Here is a 21,762-nt window from a genome sequence, read left to right on the forward strand (position 1 = left end):
AGACCTCAGTTCCTACTGCAAATCTGATAAGTTGAAAACCTTCTAGTTGGGAATTCTTCCACAAACAAAACCGGACTTCCCAAAAAGACCAAAAACACCAGTAATATTCCAGCTTTAAGGTACTCCCAATGAAAATCGCTGCTCTTGACTCAAGCTATGCAACAGTAATTATTTGGCAGATTTTCTTTCTCAGTATACTTGAGCCTCGCTCTTTAATTTGAGAATGGACCCTCCCCCCAGAGGATTGTTAGCTTCCTACATTTCATGCATGGGTTTAAGCCGTGGTATACATTAAACAACAAAGACAATAATGGATCACTAGATTCAAAATTACAGGGCTTTCACTTATCCTTGGAAGCGATTGAAACAAGCATAAACATTCGCGACAATTCCACGGATCCTAAAATGGGTCCTAATTAATACCAACTTATTTCACTATTTTATTAGTATCCATGGCACACAACCCCCATAGCTGTTCCAATAATTTCAGGTCTCATAATTCCCCAAAATGGTTCAAAATTTATCGAGCATCTTTAGACAGGAGATTGTGAGTCTCAACCTTCCGCACATTCGAGAGGCCATCGATACCATCCCCTCTTTCAAAGACTGCTGCAGCTCCCATTCCCGTGCCTGCAGTTAAAAGTGCAGTCGAATAAGTCAGGAGGAAGGAGGGGAGGTTAGCAAGAAAATACGAAATATGAAAGCCACACACACGTTCAGCATTAACGAATACAAGATGGGAAAACTCACCTATGCACATAGAAACTACTCCAAAGCGGCAGTCCCTGCCACGACGCTTCATCTCATGCAAGAGAGTAGCCACACAACGTGCCCCTGTGACAGATAGCATATAGTGATTTGGGATAGTCATTTCAACTGATCAGAGAAACGGATAACATGCTCAATGTTTTGATGACCAGGACTAGGACACTGTTAAATTTTTGAACCAACATCTGCCTAGACAAGATTAGTGAAAACAAATCAACCTTGAGAATGATATGAGAAAAACCAAATTTATTTTTTTATTCTTAATGTCTGATCCCCAGACACTGTTTTCTCGTTATGTTTGTCTTTGAGAGCTGCTGATTACATATCAGTGAATTGCTGACTAAGATAAATTTGGAAACGACCATGCAGAAAATCATGCAGTTGCAAGTATGACCTGGCAGCAAGTTAGGCCTCTAGGACTGATGCATATAGTGTATTCACAAAAGAAAGGCTAGAAGAATCACTCTTTGACCTACCTCATCCATATAATAACTACCCTATAAAGACTCCCATGCAACTTAAAACCACACTGAATTAATACCAAGGCAGAGCAAGGATTCAATTATGCTATATTTCTGCACAGTTGCCAAGGAACAGCATCAGGTATATTTAATTTGATACCCTACATGGAACTTTAGTTGATATTCAATTTCGTAAGCCATTCAATTCGGTAACCAAGTGGTTTATTTTGAAGTGATCATCTGATATTTGAAGGTTGTTACTTTTCTGTCATCAGCATCATAACATTTGCTTATCCGTCCATTGAAATTATCATCTAATATTACAATATTATTACCCATTCATGTCATCTACCCCTATCATCAGCAATATATTTTCTTATGACGATGGTTACTTGTGGTTTGCACCACCAGGATTGTCACTTGTGGGACTTGAGGTTCACATCCACCTTATGCTGCCATTTATGGTTCACAGCAAACCACACCTATCTTATGATGTTATCAGCAACAGATGCTTTTATTTTATCGGTGCTTCATAGCAACCAATGCAGCTCTTCGACATTCCTCGAGAAGGTCTAATAATATTGGTGCTGCTATGCTATTCTGGCTTGCAGTTGGTATTCTCTACTGCTTGTTTTGCTCTTGGTTGTCTGGTATGGTTTGAGACCATGGTTGTCAAAACGACAAGGCTAGGCGATAGAGGGCAATGAAAACCACGGCAACACCAACCAAGGTGACAAGGCGACACCAGATCCCCTTGATCCAAAAATGGGGCGCATAGGCAGATGCTTTGACAACCATGATTGAGACACAGACTTCAGACTTTTTCTCCACTCCTGTGCCTATGATTCGTGCCATGACTAGAAGGCAGTGTTGCTGACTATTGGCATCTCCATATGGTCATCTGTGGGTTATTCCATATTATTTTGTTCCAAGCAGATGCCTAGGATATCATTTGTGTAAGTAAATATTTGATGTTGAGAGTTATCGTCTTGCTTAAACTATTTCTTTTTGGGGGTGAGAAATTTTGCTTAAAGTCAATTATTGAATGAAGGTTACTCTTTAAGTTGTCTTATACCTACTTGTAATTAGATAGACTACTAAGTTTCCTACTCTTGGTAGGTTTCCTAAATGGTACCCTATAAATATTGGGAATGTGCATGATTGTCTAAGGTATCACAGCAACCTGCTTCTGGGACTCTATCCATACCAAATTCCACTTAGGGGAATATCCTCTTTCTTCAATTGCTACTCTAAAACTTGGTTTCTGAGTTCTAAAGAAAATGAACCCCAAAAGACCCTAACAATTAACACTTGCTTCTAAAGGTATGCTATCTGAAGTCAACATGGACATACTAATTTAATGCCCAAGTCAGTTGATAAGTAACAGTCGGATGAAGCAGTTGCCTGATTGTAAACCAACACAAAGTATAATGCTGAAGCATGAGAGGGATTCTGCCATTGAAGAGCTGTGGAGGTAACATGAAAGGAAGATAACCCAAGCACACAATATGCCACACGCTGGGAAAATTTTCAGGTATTTAGAAGTACAAAGAAAGATCAGTTACATGTAAAAAAAGCAATACACAAACTGCAGGCCTATGTATACCAAAAGTTGAGGGCCTGGGTATGCAATGCATGATAACCAAAGTTGAGATTTGGCCTTTTTAAGGAAGACAATTAACAAAATAACAACACTAATACTAATAATGATAACGAATAATTTGAGGCCGTTTTGCATTTCAGTTGACGAGATAATTTCAAGCTCAACAATATCAACAGCATTATCCAAAGCAACCAAAATATAATGAACCAAAAAACAAAAATTAAAGACATAACTATTCTGCTTGTCACTATACACTTCATTTTCATATTATAGCTAAACCATGCCCTAGAAAATTACCACAAAAACAACATACTGCTAGTCACACATTGATCTAATGATAACATTAATATACTTGAATTATGCATAAATCATAGTTCAGATTCGTGGTACATCCATACTCTATTCATTTTCCACCATACAATGCTCTATTTTGAATACCTGTTGCACCAAGGGGATGCCCAATAGCCATTGCGCCTCCATTCACATTGATCTTTTCTGGATCAAGTTCCAGTTTATTACGACAGTACACATATTGGGAGGCAAATGCCTGGAGAAAGCATTAGATTGCAACTATTAGTTATGTGCAAGAAAAATATTGGAAAGTGACAAGATTAAGAGTTGATCATGTTGTCATCCATCACCTCATTTATCTCAAAAAGATCAATATCATCAAGTTCCAGACCAGCATGTTTCACTGCAGCTGGAATTGCAACAGCTGGACCAATGCCCATGACAGATGGTTCCACTCCAACAGCAGTAAAGCTCCTGCACAAATAGGCGCATAAATATGTCCTAAGCAATGAAGTGACCTTTCATTTTTTCCCCCTAACCATACAGCCTGCCAACCCTTTTTATGTACAGCAAACTAATTGCAAAACAGTATCTAGATATTTATTTTAAATAATACTGTGACAATTTGTAGCAGTCAAATACAGCAATCATCAGCACATTGTGTTATACGGAAAAAAAGCTTTACAAACTAATAATTCTAACACTCCCCGTCCCCCCCCCCCCCCCCTTGAGGCTGGATTAAGTGCAGCAATTCAATAGGGAAAACAGTAACAAAGAAGATCATAAAAACAAGAACCTGAATACACCAAGAATGGGAAGCCCTTTCTGCATTGCTACACTTCTCTTCATAAGGAGGACTGCTCCAGCCCCATCAGTCACCTGACTCGAATTGCCTAATGATGCAGAAGGGGGGTTCAACAAGGTTAAACAAGAGGAAACAGGCAGTGGAGAAAGTATGAAGTATAATTATATACCGGCAGTGGTGGAACCATCCTTTTTGAAGACAGGCTTCAGTTTACCCAGATCTGCTACTGTTGCATTTGGTCGAATTCCATCATCAACAGAAATTGTAACAGGTTTCTCGTCTCCTGTTTTAGGGTCCACAATCTTCATGCATGAAACATCAATCAGTTCCAAGATAAGAACCACATATTTTCATAAGCAACAAATAAATAAAATGAGTAGAATTATAATGGAGTACATTTTACCTTGGTGTTTACTGGTATGATTTCATCTTTAAATTTACCAGCAGCAGTTGCAGCAGCAGCTTTCCTATGAGATTCAACCTAACCATGTGTGTCTCAAGGCATTAGATTATAATAAAAATTACCAACAGAGAAATGTCAAGCTTATTAGCAAATGTATAGAACTCACAGCTGCTTGGTCCTGCTCCTGCCGCGTTACACCAAAACGTTGTGCAACATTTTCAGATGTAACACCCATGGGAAGGAGACAGTCTCGTGCTTCTTTAAACTGCTCCACCTAGAGCACTCAAAGTGATACAAATTGTCAATGCATACGTACCATTTGGAGAAAGCATTGCTTAGAGCAAACATGTGTGCAGTCCCCCAAACAAAAAATTAAAATGAAAAAAGAAGTTCAGAGTGAGAACACACTTTCGAATTCACTGCACCTTCCCAAGACATTGAATTGGTTGTCATGGACTCTAGTCCAGCTCCAATTCCTGCAATTAGAAGAAACAAAATATAAATTACTAGTTATATAAGCAAGGATAAGCCAGTAACTTCACAGCTGATGCTGCTATTTACCAATATCATAGAAACCAGCTTTTATAGCAGCAGCAACATCAGCAACAGCCTGAAGCCCAGATGAGCACTGCCTGTTCACAGTCCTGACAGGAACATTATCTGCACACAAATCAATAACAAGAGGTAATTATGATGATTATGAAGGACGAGATTAAATCATGAGCCATCAAGAATATCGTGATATACATACCAGGAAATCCAGCGTAGTATGCTGCCATCCTGCATTCTATTGCTCTGAGGGAGCCTGGAGCCAAGACGGTACCAACAACAATGTCCCCAACTTCAGCTGGGTTCAAATTTGTCTTCTCTAACAGTGCCTTCAGCAAACAAAGAGAATGAGCTAAGGAACATAAAACAACATTGTTGCTCCAAAATCATCAGAACTAATTTCTAATTTTAAATCACCATAATCTGAAGCAATTATATACCTTCAGCACAGCCGCAAGTAAATCATCAGCAGGAGTATCCTTGAAACCACCACGCTTTGCCTTGCATAATGCAGTCCGGTATGCACTGTACAACATGGCAAAGCCAAAAAGAATACAAAATTATTTTAAAAAAACATTCGAGTACCACTATCACCAATTGACAGAAAAAATAACAAGTACCAATGGAATTCCAAAATTTTTAAGTTAACTTACGCCACAATCACAATATCATCCCCAAACAAGGCATTTCTTTGATACGCCGCGCTATCCCCAGCAAAGCACACCGAAGCCTATTAAAAATCATCAGACCAAATTCAGAAATTGAGAGAAAACAGTACAGGCTGCAACACCAGGATAGGAAAAATATATCCAGATCATTGACCGACCAACATATGGTGTCCGTATGAATAAGTGATGCGAGACTAACTAACTCTATGATCGAATTAACCCTTCAAGAAACCAGAAAAAAAAAGTGACGATCGAGATACGGGGTCTTCTTCTATTAATTTTCGCTTCCTCATTAAACACTTAACTTGGACTGAATAAAAAAATCCCAGTTCCCAAGTGATTTAGAAAATATAATTATGCTTTGCGGAACTCAAGATTAAAAATTAACATCGGCAATGAACGTCGATGAAGCACGGATCGAGAGCAACTGAAGGGAACCCATACGATTTTGATTTTTTTTTTTGTTCTATAAAAGGGGGAATCAACCCCAGCTAGGAACGATATCATCATCATACACTAAAACTGTAAATTCCAAAAGAAGAAACAAGCAAATTAAAGAAAAACGATAAGACCCATCTTCAGAAAACACATACAGAGACAGCAGATTCATTGGTCTGAGAAGAAGGGCGAAGATGGTTGAGCAGAACTTTCTGTCGGTCAATAGCTTTCTCCATCTGTCTGCTTATCGGTAGGTAGATCGGGTGATGAAAGAAATTTGTTAGGGGAAGCAATGGAGGAAATGATACAAGCTAGAGCTTAGAAACGAAAAGGGCAGAAAAGAAAGAAAAAAGCAAATCGAAATCGATCAGAGAGACAAGGGCATGGATGCAAGGCGGCGTTTGCTGTTTTTCGGTTTTAGATAGATAGATAGATAGATATAAATCGCAATCAAAGATGACGGGGATTTGGGAAGCGTGCCAGAGTCTTCCAGGGAGAGATAGATGAGACGATTACGCTTCACTACAAGTTTCTCTTCTGCATGAAATCTTCAAAATTCTGTTCATTTTTGTTCGGATCTTTATCCGTTAATTTCTGCCTGTTTAGGAAAGACGACGTGATGGAATTTTTTAAGGCGCATTTTTTACAAAGAAATGGATCATCAATTTCTCGAAATTGCTTGGGTGTTGTGCATTAACCTGTAGCGAATGGTTGAGATCGAAATTTAGACCGAGATTTCGATCTCGATCGTCTATTTTCAAAAAGTGTATTTTCACAATTTTATGAAACAAACAATCGAGATAAGAAATCGCATTTCTCATTTTTTTATTTCTCTCTAAATGAATGACACATGTCTATCAATTACATTTAAACCACCGATCTCAGCAAATGGCTACTCCAAACTAAATGTATGTAAAAACGGACAATGGGCTTACAACTGCAATGATAAATAGACTAGATGCATTGGTGATTCTTGTGTGACAATAAATGTGGCAAAATATGCTGCTAAGTTGGATCAATCCTCCAGTTCATCAACTACTCTTAGCATGAATTTGGAATTATCTCTGATGTAGAGTTAGAAAAGAGGTAAGAGGTCGGATGCAATATGTCTTCTTGGATGGAACCTTTCCTTTCTTCTTCTTCTTTTGATTTTTTTATTTTGTAACTTTGCATGAAAATACGGAAATAGAGGATTGGCTTTTGTTGCCATGGGATCACCAGAAGAAGCTCTCACTACTCGTGACAATTATTTGAGTGAATCATTAGGAAAAAATAAGAGTTGCTATGACAGTTCAACGGCAAATCAAGAATGAAAATACGATACTTAGGAGAGTAAGAGGGATTATCCTTAGTTGTGACAAGAATGGCTTCTAATAATTATTTTGGTAATTAAAATGATTTTTAATAATTATTTTTGTCATTAAACAATCTAAGGGATATTTTAATATTTTTAAATTTGAAATTTGAAAAAATGAATGGTAAGAGATGGTATTAGTTCCTATAGAACTTTGACATAATTTATTGTTATTAAAAAATTCAACATTAATTTATGCTATTATAAAAAAAACCACACATAAAAAACTCTTCATTTTCTACAGTTGACATTTGACCTCGAGATCGGCAGAGAGCAAGAAGAAATTTTCTTTTGATGCACGGGAAAATAGGGCAATAGGGGTGTTATAGACATTTCAACCTGATATCATTTATGAATTATGATTATTATGACAATACTTTTCAAAATTTTATACCGAAATTACGTATAACCGCCTAATTTTACAAATTATTACTTTGACACTCGTTACAGTTTATTCTATTACATTTACACTCCTACTCCACCTACACCGTTTTTTCAGAATTCCCATATTGCCCTTCTGAAAGGGGAGTTGGGACGGTTGATTTAAGTTTTCACAGATGGGTAAACACGTACTTACGAATAATTGCACAAGCACAACGAACCTTTTTAACCGTGAAGTTGTAAGTTTGTAACCTGAGCCCGTCGGAGCCGGCGGCGATCAAGACTCGAGACATCGATGGTTCTGAAAACATTGAAGCACTTAGAGAAGCTCCTGGTAGTTTGAAGGATCTTCACATCGTCGTCGACTCCTTCTTCAAGGTTGTCTTTGTACGGTGATCTCAGTGCCCGAAGATGAGATAGTGGATCACTTACTGTGTTAGGCTTTTACAGATAAATCCCATTTTCTCATTCATGATACTGGAGAACCTCGTCGTAGGTGTTTTGGAGGTACTGAAACCGTCTATTGGAAAAGGTTGTATGTGACATTCAATATCAGGGAGCAGGGAAGGTTTTATGGGAATAATACCTAATCGCTTTCTGGCTGTGAATTGTTGCTTGCTAGTATAAATTTCGTAGTCAGGTGGATACACTCTTGACTCGCTTTCGGATTCTACAAAGTTCTTCGTCAGAAGAAATGCCAAAGTCGAATAAGCCCTAAGGTAAGGTAGCGAGCGTACTCAGTTACTCCAGCTCTGTTCTCCATTTTATTTCCTTGCTACTGCTTTACTTTCTTATTTACTGCTATAACTACATTTTTAATGGAAGATCGAACTCAAGAAATTGCCTGTGTGGAAAAATCGAGGTCTTAGAACAAATTTAAGTTTTAAGGTTTCCAAGTAGTTAATTTTTGCTTCACCCTTGAATTGATCACTTGACATTCCTAAGCATAGTAAAATTTCTTCTGATATTTTAGCTACCGTCCTATGCTAAGTTTGTTTCATTTTTCAGTAGTTAGTATTATTTCTTCTTCACCACCCATCATGGGCTGAGTGGACGAGATAATTTATTGCATCTATTTGCATCTCAGAAACTATGATTGCAAAATAATATTTTTGGAATTTCTTTTTGTCTATTTAGTGAAAGTACAACCTAGTTTGTCAATGTTAGATCATGGGATATGCCATATGCTATGTGTTTAATGAAATAATAGGTTGATACCGTGGTAACAATTTACTAAACAGTGTTTTGATGGTATGCAAAATTTTCCTGGAATTCAGTTTCTGATCTTCCAATAATATTGCAGCGTATGTTAATTCACCTAAGAAGCTAGGTCATAGGTTTATACAGGCATGGTGTGTGTCTGTGTGAGCATACCAGCCTCTGATTCTGTGATGATATAATGTCCTAAGCCATATAACCATCTGAGTAGCTTCTCTGCTCTGGAGTTAATGTCAGTATTAGATAAGAAGGGGAAATGATCATAAATTGCTTTGGATGCTTGTGTTTGGTCGACTGTTAATTGTGTTACCAAGTGTTCAAACTTAATATGTTGCTATGCAGAAACAGGGATATGTGAAGCTAGTGTATGGGATGTGAGGGCTAGCAAACATGGGGTGCAACTGCACAACCTGTATGTGAGAGTGTGCATATTGTAGAATGTGGCCAGAAAGACAGCACAAAACAAAGTGCTGGATCAATTAGTTTTATTATTATAATGCCATTGCTGAGATCTGTAATCCATGCTGGCAGCCTGTGAATACAGTGGAGCTCAAATTTGTGGGAACTCCCTATGTGCTTGACAACACCATGAGACAAGTTGCTGCATCTGTAAAGAGAGGCTTGAGCTCAAGAAGGTTGTCTCTACTTGAAAACTTCATGGTAACACTCATTCCTGACTGTTATTATTATATTATTGGCTTTATTTATGGGTTTTTCCCCCTGTTGGACCGCCCGCGCGGGGGGGGGTGTGGGTGTAGAGGGGAAGGGTTGTGTGTTTAGAACAGTAATTCTTTTGGGGTTCCTTCTTGCATGAACAGAGTTTAACACACTTACGAAGTACGGTAGTGTGGAAAAACTAGAGTGGTGGTGTTATACCGAAATTGACCATCCCCAATTAGCTGCTGAACTGGCGGTCGAGCTGATGATCCAGGATCAGCCGGATGAATTGATGTTGAACCATAGAAGGATGGGTCAAATGAAACCGGTTGATAGATTTAGTGATCAAACGCCGTACAACACTAGTCAAAGATGATTGGCCTTGTTGCCGGACCTTATGGTCGGGAGTGAAGGACCAATCTCATCCCCACGCCTATTGTGACCAAATAGTGTGATGAAAATGATCCCTCATATCACATTAAATGCGCCATCTGGCAACCCAACTGTCAAACTCAAAAGCATGTAACTAGCAATCCTTGCCTAACAAATCTTCCTATAAGTGCAAAGACATGTAGCTAGCACCCCTTATGCATGCCGTTGTGTCCATCAAATCCAAACAAACGTGGTTGACACTTGAGTGCAAGGAAGCTGACTAGAATGCATTAATTGCACTCTACTCACAATAGGTTGGGTATAAATACCTTCCTTTAATGCTAAGCAACGGTACACACTTCATTCTCTATTTTCCCTTGTGTCTGGCCTTTTTGCCCAAGTGCCTAGACTTAAAGCCCCAACCAGGGGTGATGTTGCTCCCAATATGTCTGACCCAAAAGTCGAAGGTGGACAGCCAATCACCTATTTGGCCCACTCTAATTGTTTGTTCATCTTGACATGTTCACTCCAAGCCACACGGGGGTCGACTAATTGGACCAAAGCACTATATTTGGCAATGATGTTATCAAATCTAACCGTGCAGTTGAATTGTTGGTAAACTTGGTGCTAAGCCTTGCCTTTAGTCTTGATCAAGAAACAACAAAATCAGAGCAAACCGACCACTGGGATCGGTGGATAGCCTTCAAAGCTTAGTTAGATGGGGAACAACACCACCCCTAAAGTAGGGTTTTAGGTCTGGGTGCTAAGCAAGAGCTTGGACAAAGGGAAACAAGAGTGAGAAGTATGCACCATTGCATAGCATTGAATGGGGGTATTTATACCCAACCTACCAAACGGAAGTGCATTTAATGCGTCCTAGTCAGCTTTGGGTTCCTAAGGAATTAGCCACGTTGGATGGAGCTTGATAGGTGAGATGGCATATATGACAGATTTGCACCCAAGGCACCAGCATTCCAGGGTTTGACAGGGGGCCTATCAGACAGTGCCATTAATGCGGTGTAGGGGTGTCCCTTCTATTGTTGTCATGAGATCGGTTATAGGCTTATCAATGATTGGGGAAGATAATCGGGCAGGACATTTTATTTGCTGCAGCAGCTGTTGCCAATTGTGAACCGTTATGATTATGCCACGTGTATAGAAAAAATTCAATGGTTGTGAAAGAAAAAGTGGGGGCTTGAGTATAAAAATAAGTTTTTTTATTTCACCAAACCCCATCTAATTTTTTCAAATTTACCCAAAAAAAAAATCCCAGGGTTCATTCGATTTAGCTGAGCTCGATAGGGATTTCCATGTCAGTTTTCCCCCTTTCTTCTTCCAAAAAAAAACTAGTTACTGGCAATCAAAATAATGGAGAAAATGAGGATATTTTGCAGCAAAAAGGAAAAAAGAATAGAACCTGCTCTTCATCTTCTAGTTCTGAACAGCATCTGATCAATTGGGCACTTTTCTCTTGCTTTCTTCGAAAACACTTTTGGTTCTGTTGAATCCAAAGCTCTTGCAGTGAAGAATTTATTGAACAAAATACCTTCATTCCTTTTCTTCATCTTCTTCTTCCCATACATGCCGTTCTATTCTGCCCAGCTACTCTCATCATGAGGTATGCGAATTGCTCCTACCGTACAATCAGAACAAACCCACATACGTAAAACAGAGATCATTATCAAAACCAACACCAAGAACATGAATCTTCTTCTGAGCCGCAGGCTGACAACATCACCAGAAAACCCACATACAGATTAATCAAGAATCTAACCCATCTTGTGCACCCAAAGTGAAGTAATTGATATTTGTTTTGTTCCTCTGTTCTGAGTTATGACTTTTTCCAGCTGAAAAATCAATCAAATGAAAGATTTTCAGTATGCAACGAGAGATCTTCAGTATGGCCCAGCCCTTCTCTTCTCCGTTGCAGGTCACAATTGAGATGATTTTCTTACAATCTGAGAAGGGAGTGAGTGTGTGAGAGGAACGACAACTATGAAGGGGGTGGGGGAGACGGATTTTTATTTGCTGCAACGGCTGGACCGAGTAAAGAGAGGAAGAAGAAAGGGGGAAAGTTGACATGGAAACCCCCAAATCTAGTTCAGTTGAATCAAATGAACCTAAGAAATTCTTTTTGTAAATTTGAAAAGATTAAATGGGGTTTGATAAATAAAGAATATGTATTTATATTTAAGTTTCACTTTTTCTTTTACGACTATTGGATTTTTATTCTATACATGTGGCATAATCATAATCGTTTGCAGCTAGCTGGCTGCAGCCGCTGCAACAAATAGAAATCCCTTGTCTGACCACTTGTGGTTGGTCTTTGGTCATTGGCCAGGTCAACCCCCTAGGCCCATGGTTCAACTCCTTTTTTGGTGGTTGGACCGTCCGTCAGCACATTTTGGTCTAACAGGCAGCAACAAGTGGTGTGGTGAAAATTCTTTTAATTGATTGCAAGTATAAGTACCCAATGTAAGAAAAAAGTATGATGGTAAAACTGTCCTTGATTTTAGGAGAATTGTTCTATGGTAATTGCTAAGCTGCTATTGCAATAGAATTAGAATCAGAAAGATATGAAAAATGGATCAATTAGGGTTTTCAATAGAACATCCGTATCACTTGCGGCTGTATTTTTTGCTTTTCCCTATCCAAATGCAGTTAGTTCCTTGCTTTGTTTGCTAGTATAATTTCTGTCCCATAGGGCCTATTGAGTATAGATGCATGCATTTGTAAATTGAAGGAGAAAAGGCATCCTTTTGATGAGCAATGGAGATGATTTGCTCTTACATCTCCCTTGAATTTGATCAGAGGTATATGTTTGTAAGTTTAATCAGTTCTTAGATGGTTTGTGTAGTAGGAGAGATGTTTTATTGGATGCTATGAAACCATCAACGGTTGTATTAAACTGTAAAAGGAGTTTCTCAAACATTTCACCTGCTGAAACAGGGGAATCTTTCTCATATTGGAAATGAAGGATTATCGGTGTAATTTCAACCTCATGCCTGTATTTGTGATGTTTATAGTTGGTTTTCACATTTCATGGTATATAATGTTTAGAATGCACTTCAGATTGATTGGTAAAATTGATTCAATCTAAAAATCTTGAGTGAACTGTATTTATTTGGAGTTCCAAGTTCTAGAAATTGCTAGGCGCAACTTTAATTTTAAAGCTAGATTCTTACCTGACCCAAAACGTTATTACTAATTAACTCTGAGTAGTACTGAATGATCTCAGAATCAATATTAGAACTGAATGACTGAATAAAAATTGCATATCAACAGTAAAAAAACTCTGTACATGTATTAATCCAGGCACCAGGCAGAAGGCAACAAATACCCCATGTTGGACAACTAAAAGCTTAAGAAATCAGAAATTGAAAATGCTGATAGAATTCTAACAACTAACTAGCTGATGGGTCTCAAACTCCCATCGTGTCTGTGTCCTTAGTGGTATAGCCCTCCAAATATCAACTGATTCTGATGGCTTGATGTAAAGATATGCAAAGGTCTTGAATCTAGAAGGTGGAACTTTGCAATTAAGAAGTAATAGGTTTTATGAAACCCAGCTATCAGATCCCACCAAATTGATATTGTATACAAACATTAATATATATAACAGCAGCAAATACCAGCAGCAAAAGGGTTGTTAGATGCTCCAACTAGTTGAGTTGAAGTTGCAGCAGGAATTAAGAGAACATAAGACAGCTTCTGGTGGATGATTTCTGAGAACTTAATCAGCAGACCTCAGAAGTGAGCCACTAGCTCAGTTTAGTGGGGGTCCTTGGAGGGTAAATTAAACCTGAAGATATTAGCTGCTAAAGCTCCCTGGATGCACAGAAGTATAGAATTGAACAGCGGCAGAAAACAAGGAGATATCCCAACCACAAGGTCTATAATAACTCTTGCGGACCAGCAGCTATATCAGCAGCAGGGACGGAATTATTTATTTGACCTCAGGGACCGATCAGCAGTTCGAGGAGAAGGTCTCTGGTACTCTTAATTTTGAAATAGAGAGGTGATTGATTGGAGAAACGGGAAGGTTAAGCAGTGGCTATCTCAGCCCCACTGGAAAACCTCCTTACAAGGTCTTTCACCTCAAGCCTGTCACAGGAGAATATTGCATTGCACAAAGCAAGGTTTCTTCTTCGGTAAAATCATGGGGAAGGATCTAAGGTCCATTATAATATATGGGTCATATACTTTCCAAAAGAAAATAAACAAACAACAATGGTGGAAATTAATCTTTTGTTCCCGTACCTATTACATAACCCCTTTTAAATTTTTTCTTGAAAAATTATTGAGAAACTGACTCATAAGTGCCATTGGAACCCTGAAACATGATTGGCACCATGCCTGCTTTTCCCAATCAAGAGATTTCATTTTAGAGAGTCAAAAAGAAATCAGACACAAGTTAGGCACAACACGAACACGCCTAATCTTTATAAAATGATGTTTCCATCTTCATATCAACAATGGTATATCGTTAAAGAATGGACTTTGAAGGAAAATTGTTTACGGGTCTCACTCTTGACCTGCTCGCGTGTTTTTAGGTATTAGGAACAGTAACACAGATCCCCATGGATATCCATTGAAAGCAAAAGCACTGAAGTTAGTCTTTTATGTAAAAGAACATTTATTTAGGAGAGACAGTCCTTCAGGAGAAAATTTTATATTTTATATGTACAATTTCTGGACTCATATCAAAAAAAAATCATTTATTTAGGGAGACAGTTTTATTATTATTAAGATCTTTTTTAGCTACAATGGATTTTAAAAGAATATGAGAGGAAATTGGTTCATTTACTGCTAAGTTTACATCCTACGTGAAGGAGTTGAAATGTCTGATTTGACATTATTAGTTTTTTGGATAAATAGCACTTTTATTGCTAATGGATACCGCCACTATCTCTGTGGAGATGTAGATGGTCTAATCTTTAGTGTTTAAGCTACAATGGACATTTAAGTAATTCAAATGAATCCATTTAGACTGAAAATTGAATTTTATTTAAACCCACTGGTAAAATTTGAATTTTATTTAAACGTGCACTTTGTTGGATAACCAATAAGTTGAAATATCTGATTTGACATTATTATTGATGTTACAAAATCACAAAGTCATGGATGGACTTTGGCGATCTGTGATGCACTTAAGTTTTCATAGTTAAGGACTTAAGGCATGGGCTTGAGCCTAGGAAGTTGCAGGGGCTTCGATGGTGGTGATCGACAACATTACAGAGGCTACGATGGATGTAAAAGTTTGCAACCATCTCTGGAGTCCAGTAACTTGTGGTGGTTAAATTTTCCTGCACATTGGAACTTCCAAATCCAAAGGAGGTGGCAACTATAAGAATAGATAGGAGAAAGGATAAAGTTACCGGCGCTTAAGGTTTCTTTAAAGCGGTGGGCAACTAGTAAAAGTAAAAGAGGTGATGGGAGAAAAGAGAAAGAGGAAGAGGCACAGAGATGGGGGGGGGGGGGATGTGAGTTTCTCATCACCTTGGTAGTTTTTAGGTGTCTGAGATTTATTAGAGTCCACGTGACTTCCATCCAACGTTGAGTACTATCGACAAGATCCAAATCATATGCCCTCAACCTACTAGTTGTTATATTATTTTTAATATAATAAAATAATAAAATATTCATTTTATTGGATCTATAAGTGCATAAAACTTTCTTTTATTTATTTTAGGAAAATGTTTTTTATTTAGTCTCACATTGAAAATTGAGAAATCGGAATCCAAGTTAATTAATAGATGCTGATTATTAACTTTGATTTATAATAATAAAACACATCAATGTGTGTGTAGTATATGAGCGAAGACGGTGTACCGTATGAACACGCTTGTGCTCGCATTGCGGGAAGTGGGCTGTTTAGGTGCTTTTGGCACATGCACTTAGATCTAGGGTGATGGGAGTAGACCCATACATATCCATTCGATGGTTCAATTTTGACTTTTAGATTGTGCAAGCGAACGATCCGACGAACTCAGATATGAATGTAGACATTTGTTTCCCTATAGAGAGGTGCATCCATACGAGTAGAGTTATGAATTGTTCAGTAGAGGCACCTCAATGCCCATAAATACCCTCTAGCTTCTCAACAGTAAGAAGAATCCGAAATTTTCTCTGTTCTTAGGTTTTGTTTGTGTTCTGTAAAACTTAAGGAAAAACAACTTTGAATTTGATTTCTTTGTACCTTGGGAGACAGTTCGCTGGTATCTCATAGTACCTTAATTAAGGGGCAGTAACATACCTAGAAATTCCAGCTTTCACACTATGGATTTTGTGCTCATGATACTTGTAAAGTTTTACACCAGGGCCCCTATGGCCTCATGCTCCCACTTCACATGGAGTCCGCATCCTCACCCCGTCGGGGGAGCAATCTACCACACAAACACGTGGGGCCCATAGGTGAAAATTTAAAGTTTTTTTTATTTTTTTTCAAAAAATGTTTTTCACCTGTAGACCCCCACGTACTTGTGTGTTTGAAAAGCTGTCGGGGAGCAGTCTGTGCTCCCCAAACGGGGTGAGGATCCGGACTCCTTCACATGGGGTGGTGACATCCACAGTCACAAGTCTGTCCGTGCTAGGATAGACAGTGTAAGAGCACAAGGACACGGGCTGATTGGGGTTTGAGATTTGGTCACCTATCGTCCCCACCACGTAGGATTATCATCTAATATTGAATGGACACCGCTAGAATGACACTTGTGTGTTTTAGTGTGGGGGAGATGAAGACAACTGGCACTTGAAGGAGGCCCACAGGTGTTGAGATGGCTGAGGTATCACGTGTAGGAAAAACATGACGAGGAACAGGGAAACAGGGCGATGCTGGAAGACAAGCCTCTTGCCGGAGCAGACCAGACCTTTTTGTCCGACTGGCTGCGAGAGGGACTCACGTGGGATCCACTACGCATCACTCCAAGTGTAAGGCTGACTCGACTGGACTGCACTGGACTACTTTTGGTCTCTTGCCACGTCACTCTCAAAAGTACCCAATGACGGCGCAGGGCCCACTTGTACCTGCCGCCCTTGACCGTCATTCGGTTTCACACGCGCCGCGTTCTCCATCCGGTGCCTAAAAATTAGTAACTCGCCACCTGAATAATGAAGAGGAGAAAAAACCGATTCAATTTAGAAAGGCACCGATTCTTCTTAGGAGGACATGTGTCATATCCTTCTCGTACCACGTAAGTTACAAAAGATTGTAACTCCTCCTAAAACAAAAACACGTTTTCCATTCACTTCACTATAAAGCGATACCCCCCTTGGCCCTGATCCATCATCCATCCATCTCCCCCGCCAGGCCCAACTCCACTCAGAGGCCGGCGGCGAACTTTGTCTCATACCGGATCGGAGACTAGTTGACCACACCAGCTGCAGCCATGCATGCGTCTCTCAGCTTCTCCGGTAACAACACTCTAGCCCTCCTCAATCGTGAAGCTCAAACTAAAAGATCCATTACGGATTTCTTCGCGATTCTCGTCACTCCACCACCGAAGACAAAGACAACCTCTCTAGAAATCCCAATGCCACCCTCACCTCCACCACCCACTTTAAACCCATGTCAGAGACTTGCTGCTACCCTGTTCGACATCGTCGAGAAATCCCTAATCGCAGAATCCGAGAAGAAGAACCCTCTGTCTGATACTGTGAACCCTGCCGTCCAAATCTCAGGTAACTTCGCACCCGTCCCAGAAGCTCCGGTTCAGTATGGCTTGCCGGTAACCGGTCGAATTCCGGATGGGCTCAATGGGGTTTACCTCCGTAACGGAGCCAACCCCATGCTCGAACCAACCGGGGGCCACCACTTCTTCGACGGCGACGGCATGATTCATGCTGTTTCCTTGCACGGCGACACCAATAGAGCTAGCTATTGCTGCCGCTTCACCCGGACGAGACGACTCATCCAGGAATCGGCATTCGGAAAGCCACTCTTTCCCAAGCCGATAGGAGAATTGCATGGCCACACAGGCCTCGCAAGGCTCTTGCTCTTTCAAGCACGTGCTTTAATGGGTCTCGTCAATGCCGGCGAAGGTACCGGCGTCGCCAATGCTGGTCTTGTATACTTCAACGGTCGTCTCCTTGCCATGTCGGAGAACGACCTTCCGTACCATGTCAGGATTACCGCGGATGGAGACCTCGAAACCGTCGGTCGGTTTGACTTTGCCGGTCAACTCGAATCGTCCATGATCGCTCACCCGAAACTAGACCCGACAACGGGTGAACTCTTCTCTCTAAGCTACGACGTCATTAAGAAACCCCACCTTAGGTGCTTCCGGTTCGACCAAGAGGGTAAGAAGTCACATGAAGTCTCAATCTCACTCCAACAGCCAACGATGATCCACGACTTCGCCATGACAGAGAAGTTCATAGTGATTCCTGATCATCAGATGGTTTTCAAGATCGCAGAGATGATGAAAGGCAGGTCTCCGGTTGTCATCGACCAAACCAAGACCGCCCGGTTCGGTGTTCTGCCAAAGGACGACATGGACGAGTCGAGAATCCAGTGGATCGACGTGCCAGAATGTTTCTGTTTTCATCTATATAATGCCTGGGAGGAGACTGAGACTTCATCCAACGGGGATAACATTGTTACAGTTCTCGGATCATGCATGACTCCGGCAGACTCTATTTTCAATGAAAACAGCGAACCACTGCGTACAGTTTTGTCAGAAATCCGGTTGAACTTGACGACCGGCGAGTCAAGCCGTCGTGAGATTGTTCCTGGGTTAAACTTAGAAACTGGACAAGTGAACAAGAAGCTTTTGGGGAGGAAGACAAGGTACGTTTACATGGCCATTGCAGAGCCATGGCCCAAGTGCTCAGGAGTGGCGAAAGTGGATTTGGGCACGGGAGAAGTGACGAAGTTAGAGTTCGGCGAGGGGAGGTTTGGGGGCGAGCCATGCTTCGTTCCAAGACCGGGTCAGACTCGGTTGAGTCATGGGGGAGTGGAGAGGATGAAGGGTATGTGATGAGCTTCGTTAGGGACGAAAAGAAGGAAATGTCAGAGCTGGTGGTGGTGGATGCTTCCACCATGAAACAGGTGGCCTCCGTGAGATTGCCTACGAGGGTACCTTATGGGTTCCATGGTACATTTGTTAATGCGGAAGAATTGAATGGGCAGCGTCGTAATTAGGTCATTACAGTGGAGTGTAACTTACCCACGCATTAAAGAGAAATATTTATTCAATCTATTTATAGATGTATCATATTGGTACGACCAGAGGATGTATGGATGCACCAGTAAACATGGTTCTAACTTCTAAGTGTCTCTATTGTATTAAGGGATGTACATCGATTTTGCATCTTGTGGATATTAATTATTGATTTGATATCCTATCGAATTTTGTATTATTGTATTAAGGATAATCATTAAGAAATGTGCTCTAAAACCATGTAGGTAAGAGAAAAACAACCCATGAAGGGTGCAGATTTTGAATGCTCTGGTCAATCGGAGCATTCAAACTTATAAACTACTGATCAGGAAATTCATGTTATTATTGAAAGCTCTATCTTTGAAAAATAAATTACAAATTTTGCATTCTTCTTTACTAATATGAAAGTTCGATCCAAAAAGAGTTCATGTTGACAGGGAGATCACCATACTGACTAGAATATCTGTAACTTTGGTTTTCTCTGAAAGAGTAGAACCTTAGTGCTTCATTGGGTAGACAATGATAAATCCTATTTCATCAATCGTCATTGTTTTTTTCTCCTTCTGATGGAGCAATAAAACTTCCCCTTCATGTAGACTACATCTTCTATCGGTGAAAACCCACTAGAAAAACTGTTTGAAGACCAAACAGTGTGACATATATTGATATTAACTTTTGCTAGTATAACGGAAAACAAAGAACACGCAATCAAGTCAAGCCTCCGGTTGATAAAACTTTTGTTCAAAACGATCCAAGCCAAGCCTAGTCCATCTTGATTGTTCCTGACTGGATCAAGTCCGGATGAGATGGGATGGTTTGTTCTTAGTGCTATTCTTATCGTTGTACCTATCCCTAATTGGCCTTGATCTTGATAAATCTGATATTAAAAAGTTCAAAGAGTTAGATTTAAACTGAATTCTAGTTTCAACTCGGTTTCTAATCTCACTCTCCCCTGTTCCATTGGGTCTTATGGTATGTTATTTAGCTATGATGTAAATGACAATATTAGACCTCACCCCCATTCTAATGTAACCTCATGTTCGAGGGCAACAGAAAATTTACCTTTTTTCAGTTCCTCTCATTTCCTAGCTTTCTTTTTATTTATTGTCATGCTTGATCACATGTAAATTATGGTCAGATGGATAGTTTTGACTATGGTCTATTAGCGCCAAAGGAAAACAATCAGTACCAAATAAGATATTAAGCCCAACCCATCCAGCCCAGCTTGATCTGGATCAATCAGGGCAGGCGTGGGCTAGACTGAACAAGGTTGGGCCTTGGCTGAGATTTTAGAACCCTGAGTAATTGTTATGGTGAACTTAGGCTACGCTAGATAGTGCAACTATTAATCATGGATGGGCTGGGCTGGGCTGGGCTGGTTTAGGTCCATAGGGTTACACCTGGTTAAGATATCTCAACGTCAAAATGAAGGTTGGACACCTTTCTCTCTCTGTCCTTTATTAGTTTTGCACAAGCGTGAGGCATGGCTGCAAAGCAACGAGCTGGCCCAATCGGCTGAAACAAGGGCGTGTGTTCTTTTTGGCGTTTTGGACGTTTGGATTTTGGGCTGGCAGTGGGCCCCCACCTAACACCTTCCTGATGGTCTCATTTCGGAGTTAGTTTTCCTAATTCCTCATTGGGTATCTTTTAGTCCACGTCATCTCTATATATATTGGGGGAAATTATGTAGGTCCCATCCCAGCCCTCCTCTCCATATCTCGCCAAGTGGCATTGCCATCTCACCATTTTGTCTTTTTCTCTCATTAAAAGTTTCTGGAAAGAGTCACATAGGCAGGTGTCCTTGTATCCATCGGGGACAATTACAATATGAAAAAGGACGAAATTTGAATTTGAATTTTAATAACACCTAAAAAAACAGGTGTCAGGTTTTTTTATTGCAGGGAGACAGGTGTCACTAAATCCATCTAAGTAGAGTAGAGAGAAAGGTGTCCCTGAGTCGTCTACCTAGGTTGTGATTATCTTATCTTTAACATTGACTGGATCCGCAGATCAGGGGCGATAAATTAAGTACTTAAAAAAGTACTCGTGGTTATGAAGTCGCTTTATCTCTTTTTCTTTTCTTTTCTTTCTTTCTTTTTTCTTTTTTTTTTTTTTTTTTTTTTTTTTTTTTTTTTTGGTGTAACTGTGTAAGATAGGTTCGATTTAAAGCCAAGGCATTCAAATTGATAAGGTCCTAGAGCCAAGGAGTGGAAAGGGACCAAGCTATCTCGCTCAAGAGAGATAGAGCCCTCCTAGCTAGGTAATCAGCATATGAATTGCTTTCCCTATAAATATGAGGATTACACATTCAATGAACTTGGCTCTGAGGTACATGATATCATCCAGAATCGGTTTGACTTTCGGGGGACCAGGATGGAGACAGTCTTCCAAGTGGGCGGTACGGTAAGTTCTTGATTGTCAATTTCAAAATGCCCCTTGTTAACAATATGTTATCCTTCAAGGCCATAGCTTCTACAACCAACACTGATTGAGCAAAGGAAGGTTTTGAAACCGCCAATAAGCAATGACCCCTTTCATTTCAAATAATGAAACCCAAACCAATCTCCACACCTATCCACTTCATGGTTGCATCGGAATTTACTTTGACCCCTTTCATTTCGGTTATGAGTTTG

At 40.0% G+C, this 21,762-nt stretch overlaps 2 protein-coding genes across 2 annotated transcripts; one reads left to right on the forward strand and one right to left on the reverse strand.

Annotated features, from left to right (window-relative positions):
- Positions 1-319: 319 nt before the first annotated feature.
- On the reverse strand, positions 320-6,621 carry LOC149009820 (3-ketoacyl-CoA thiolase 2, peroxisomal). The gene is made up of 14 exons (XM_089163984.1): positions 6,142-6,621; positions 5,534-5,610; positions 5,321-5,405; positions 5,083-5,209; positions 4,893-4,991; positions 4,740-4,807; positions 4,498-4,605; positions 4,332-4,409; positions 4,098-4,230; positions 3,920-4,016; positions 3,474-3,597; positions 3,271-3,379; positions 751-834; positions 320-630 (listed from the first exon to the last, which is right to left on the reverse strand). Exons 1-14 carry the CDS (start codon positions 6,220-6,222, stop codon positions 521-523), a joined length of 1,380 nt encoding a protein of 459 aa, XP_089020110.1. The 5' UTR covers positions 6,223-6,621; the 3' UTR covers positions 320-520.
- A 10,653-nt stretch (positions 6,622-17,274) lies between these two features.
- LOC149009821 (9-cis-epoxycarotenoid dioxygenase NCED5, chloroplastic-like) lies at positions 17,275-19,110 on the forward strand. Its single transcript, XM_089163084.1, has 2 exons — positions 17,275-18,896; positions 18,929-19,110. Exons 1-2 carry the CDS (start codon positions 17,357-17,359, stop codon positions 19,108-19,110), a joined length of 1,722 nt encoding a protein of 573 aa, XP_089019210.1. The 5' UTR covers positions 17,275-17,356.
- The last annotated feature ends 2,652 nt before the right edge of the window (positions 19,111-21,762 follow it).

The sequence above is a fragment of the Hakea prostrata genome, chromosome 7 (assembly GCF_041222555.1).
Source record: "Hakea prostrata isolate BN-2017 chromosome 7, UWA_Hpros_2, whole genome shotgun sequence".
In the NCBI taxonomy this organism is placed as follows: domain Eukaryota; kingdom Viridiplantae; phylum Streptophyta; class Magnoliopsida; order Proteales; family Proteaceae; genus Hakea; species Hakea prostrata.

Excerpts from the sequence above, each read along its gene's own strand:
- LOC149009820 (XM_089163984.1), bottom strand. The coding sequence starts at position 6,222 with ATGGAGAAAGCTATTGACCGACAGAAAGTTCTGCTCAACCATCTTCGC. Across the intron at positions 4,808-4,892 it reads AGCTGGTTTCTATGATATTG|GAATTGGAGCTGGACTAGAG; the intron begins GTAAATAGCAGC and ends TTCTAATTGCAG. Across the intron at positions 835-3,270 it reads GCATCCCCTTGGTGCAACAG|GGGCACGTTGTGTGGCTACT; the intron begins GTATTCAAAATA and ends TATCTGTCACAG.
- LOC149009821 (XM_089163084.1), top strand. The coding sequence starts at position 17,357 with ATGCATGCGTCTCTCAGCTTCTCCGGTAACAACACTCTAGCCCTCCTC. Across the intron at positions 18,897-18,928 it reads ATGCTTCGTTCCAAGACCGG|AGGATGAAGGGTATGTGATG; the intron begins GTCAGACTCGGT and ends GGGGGAGTGGAG.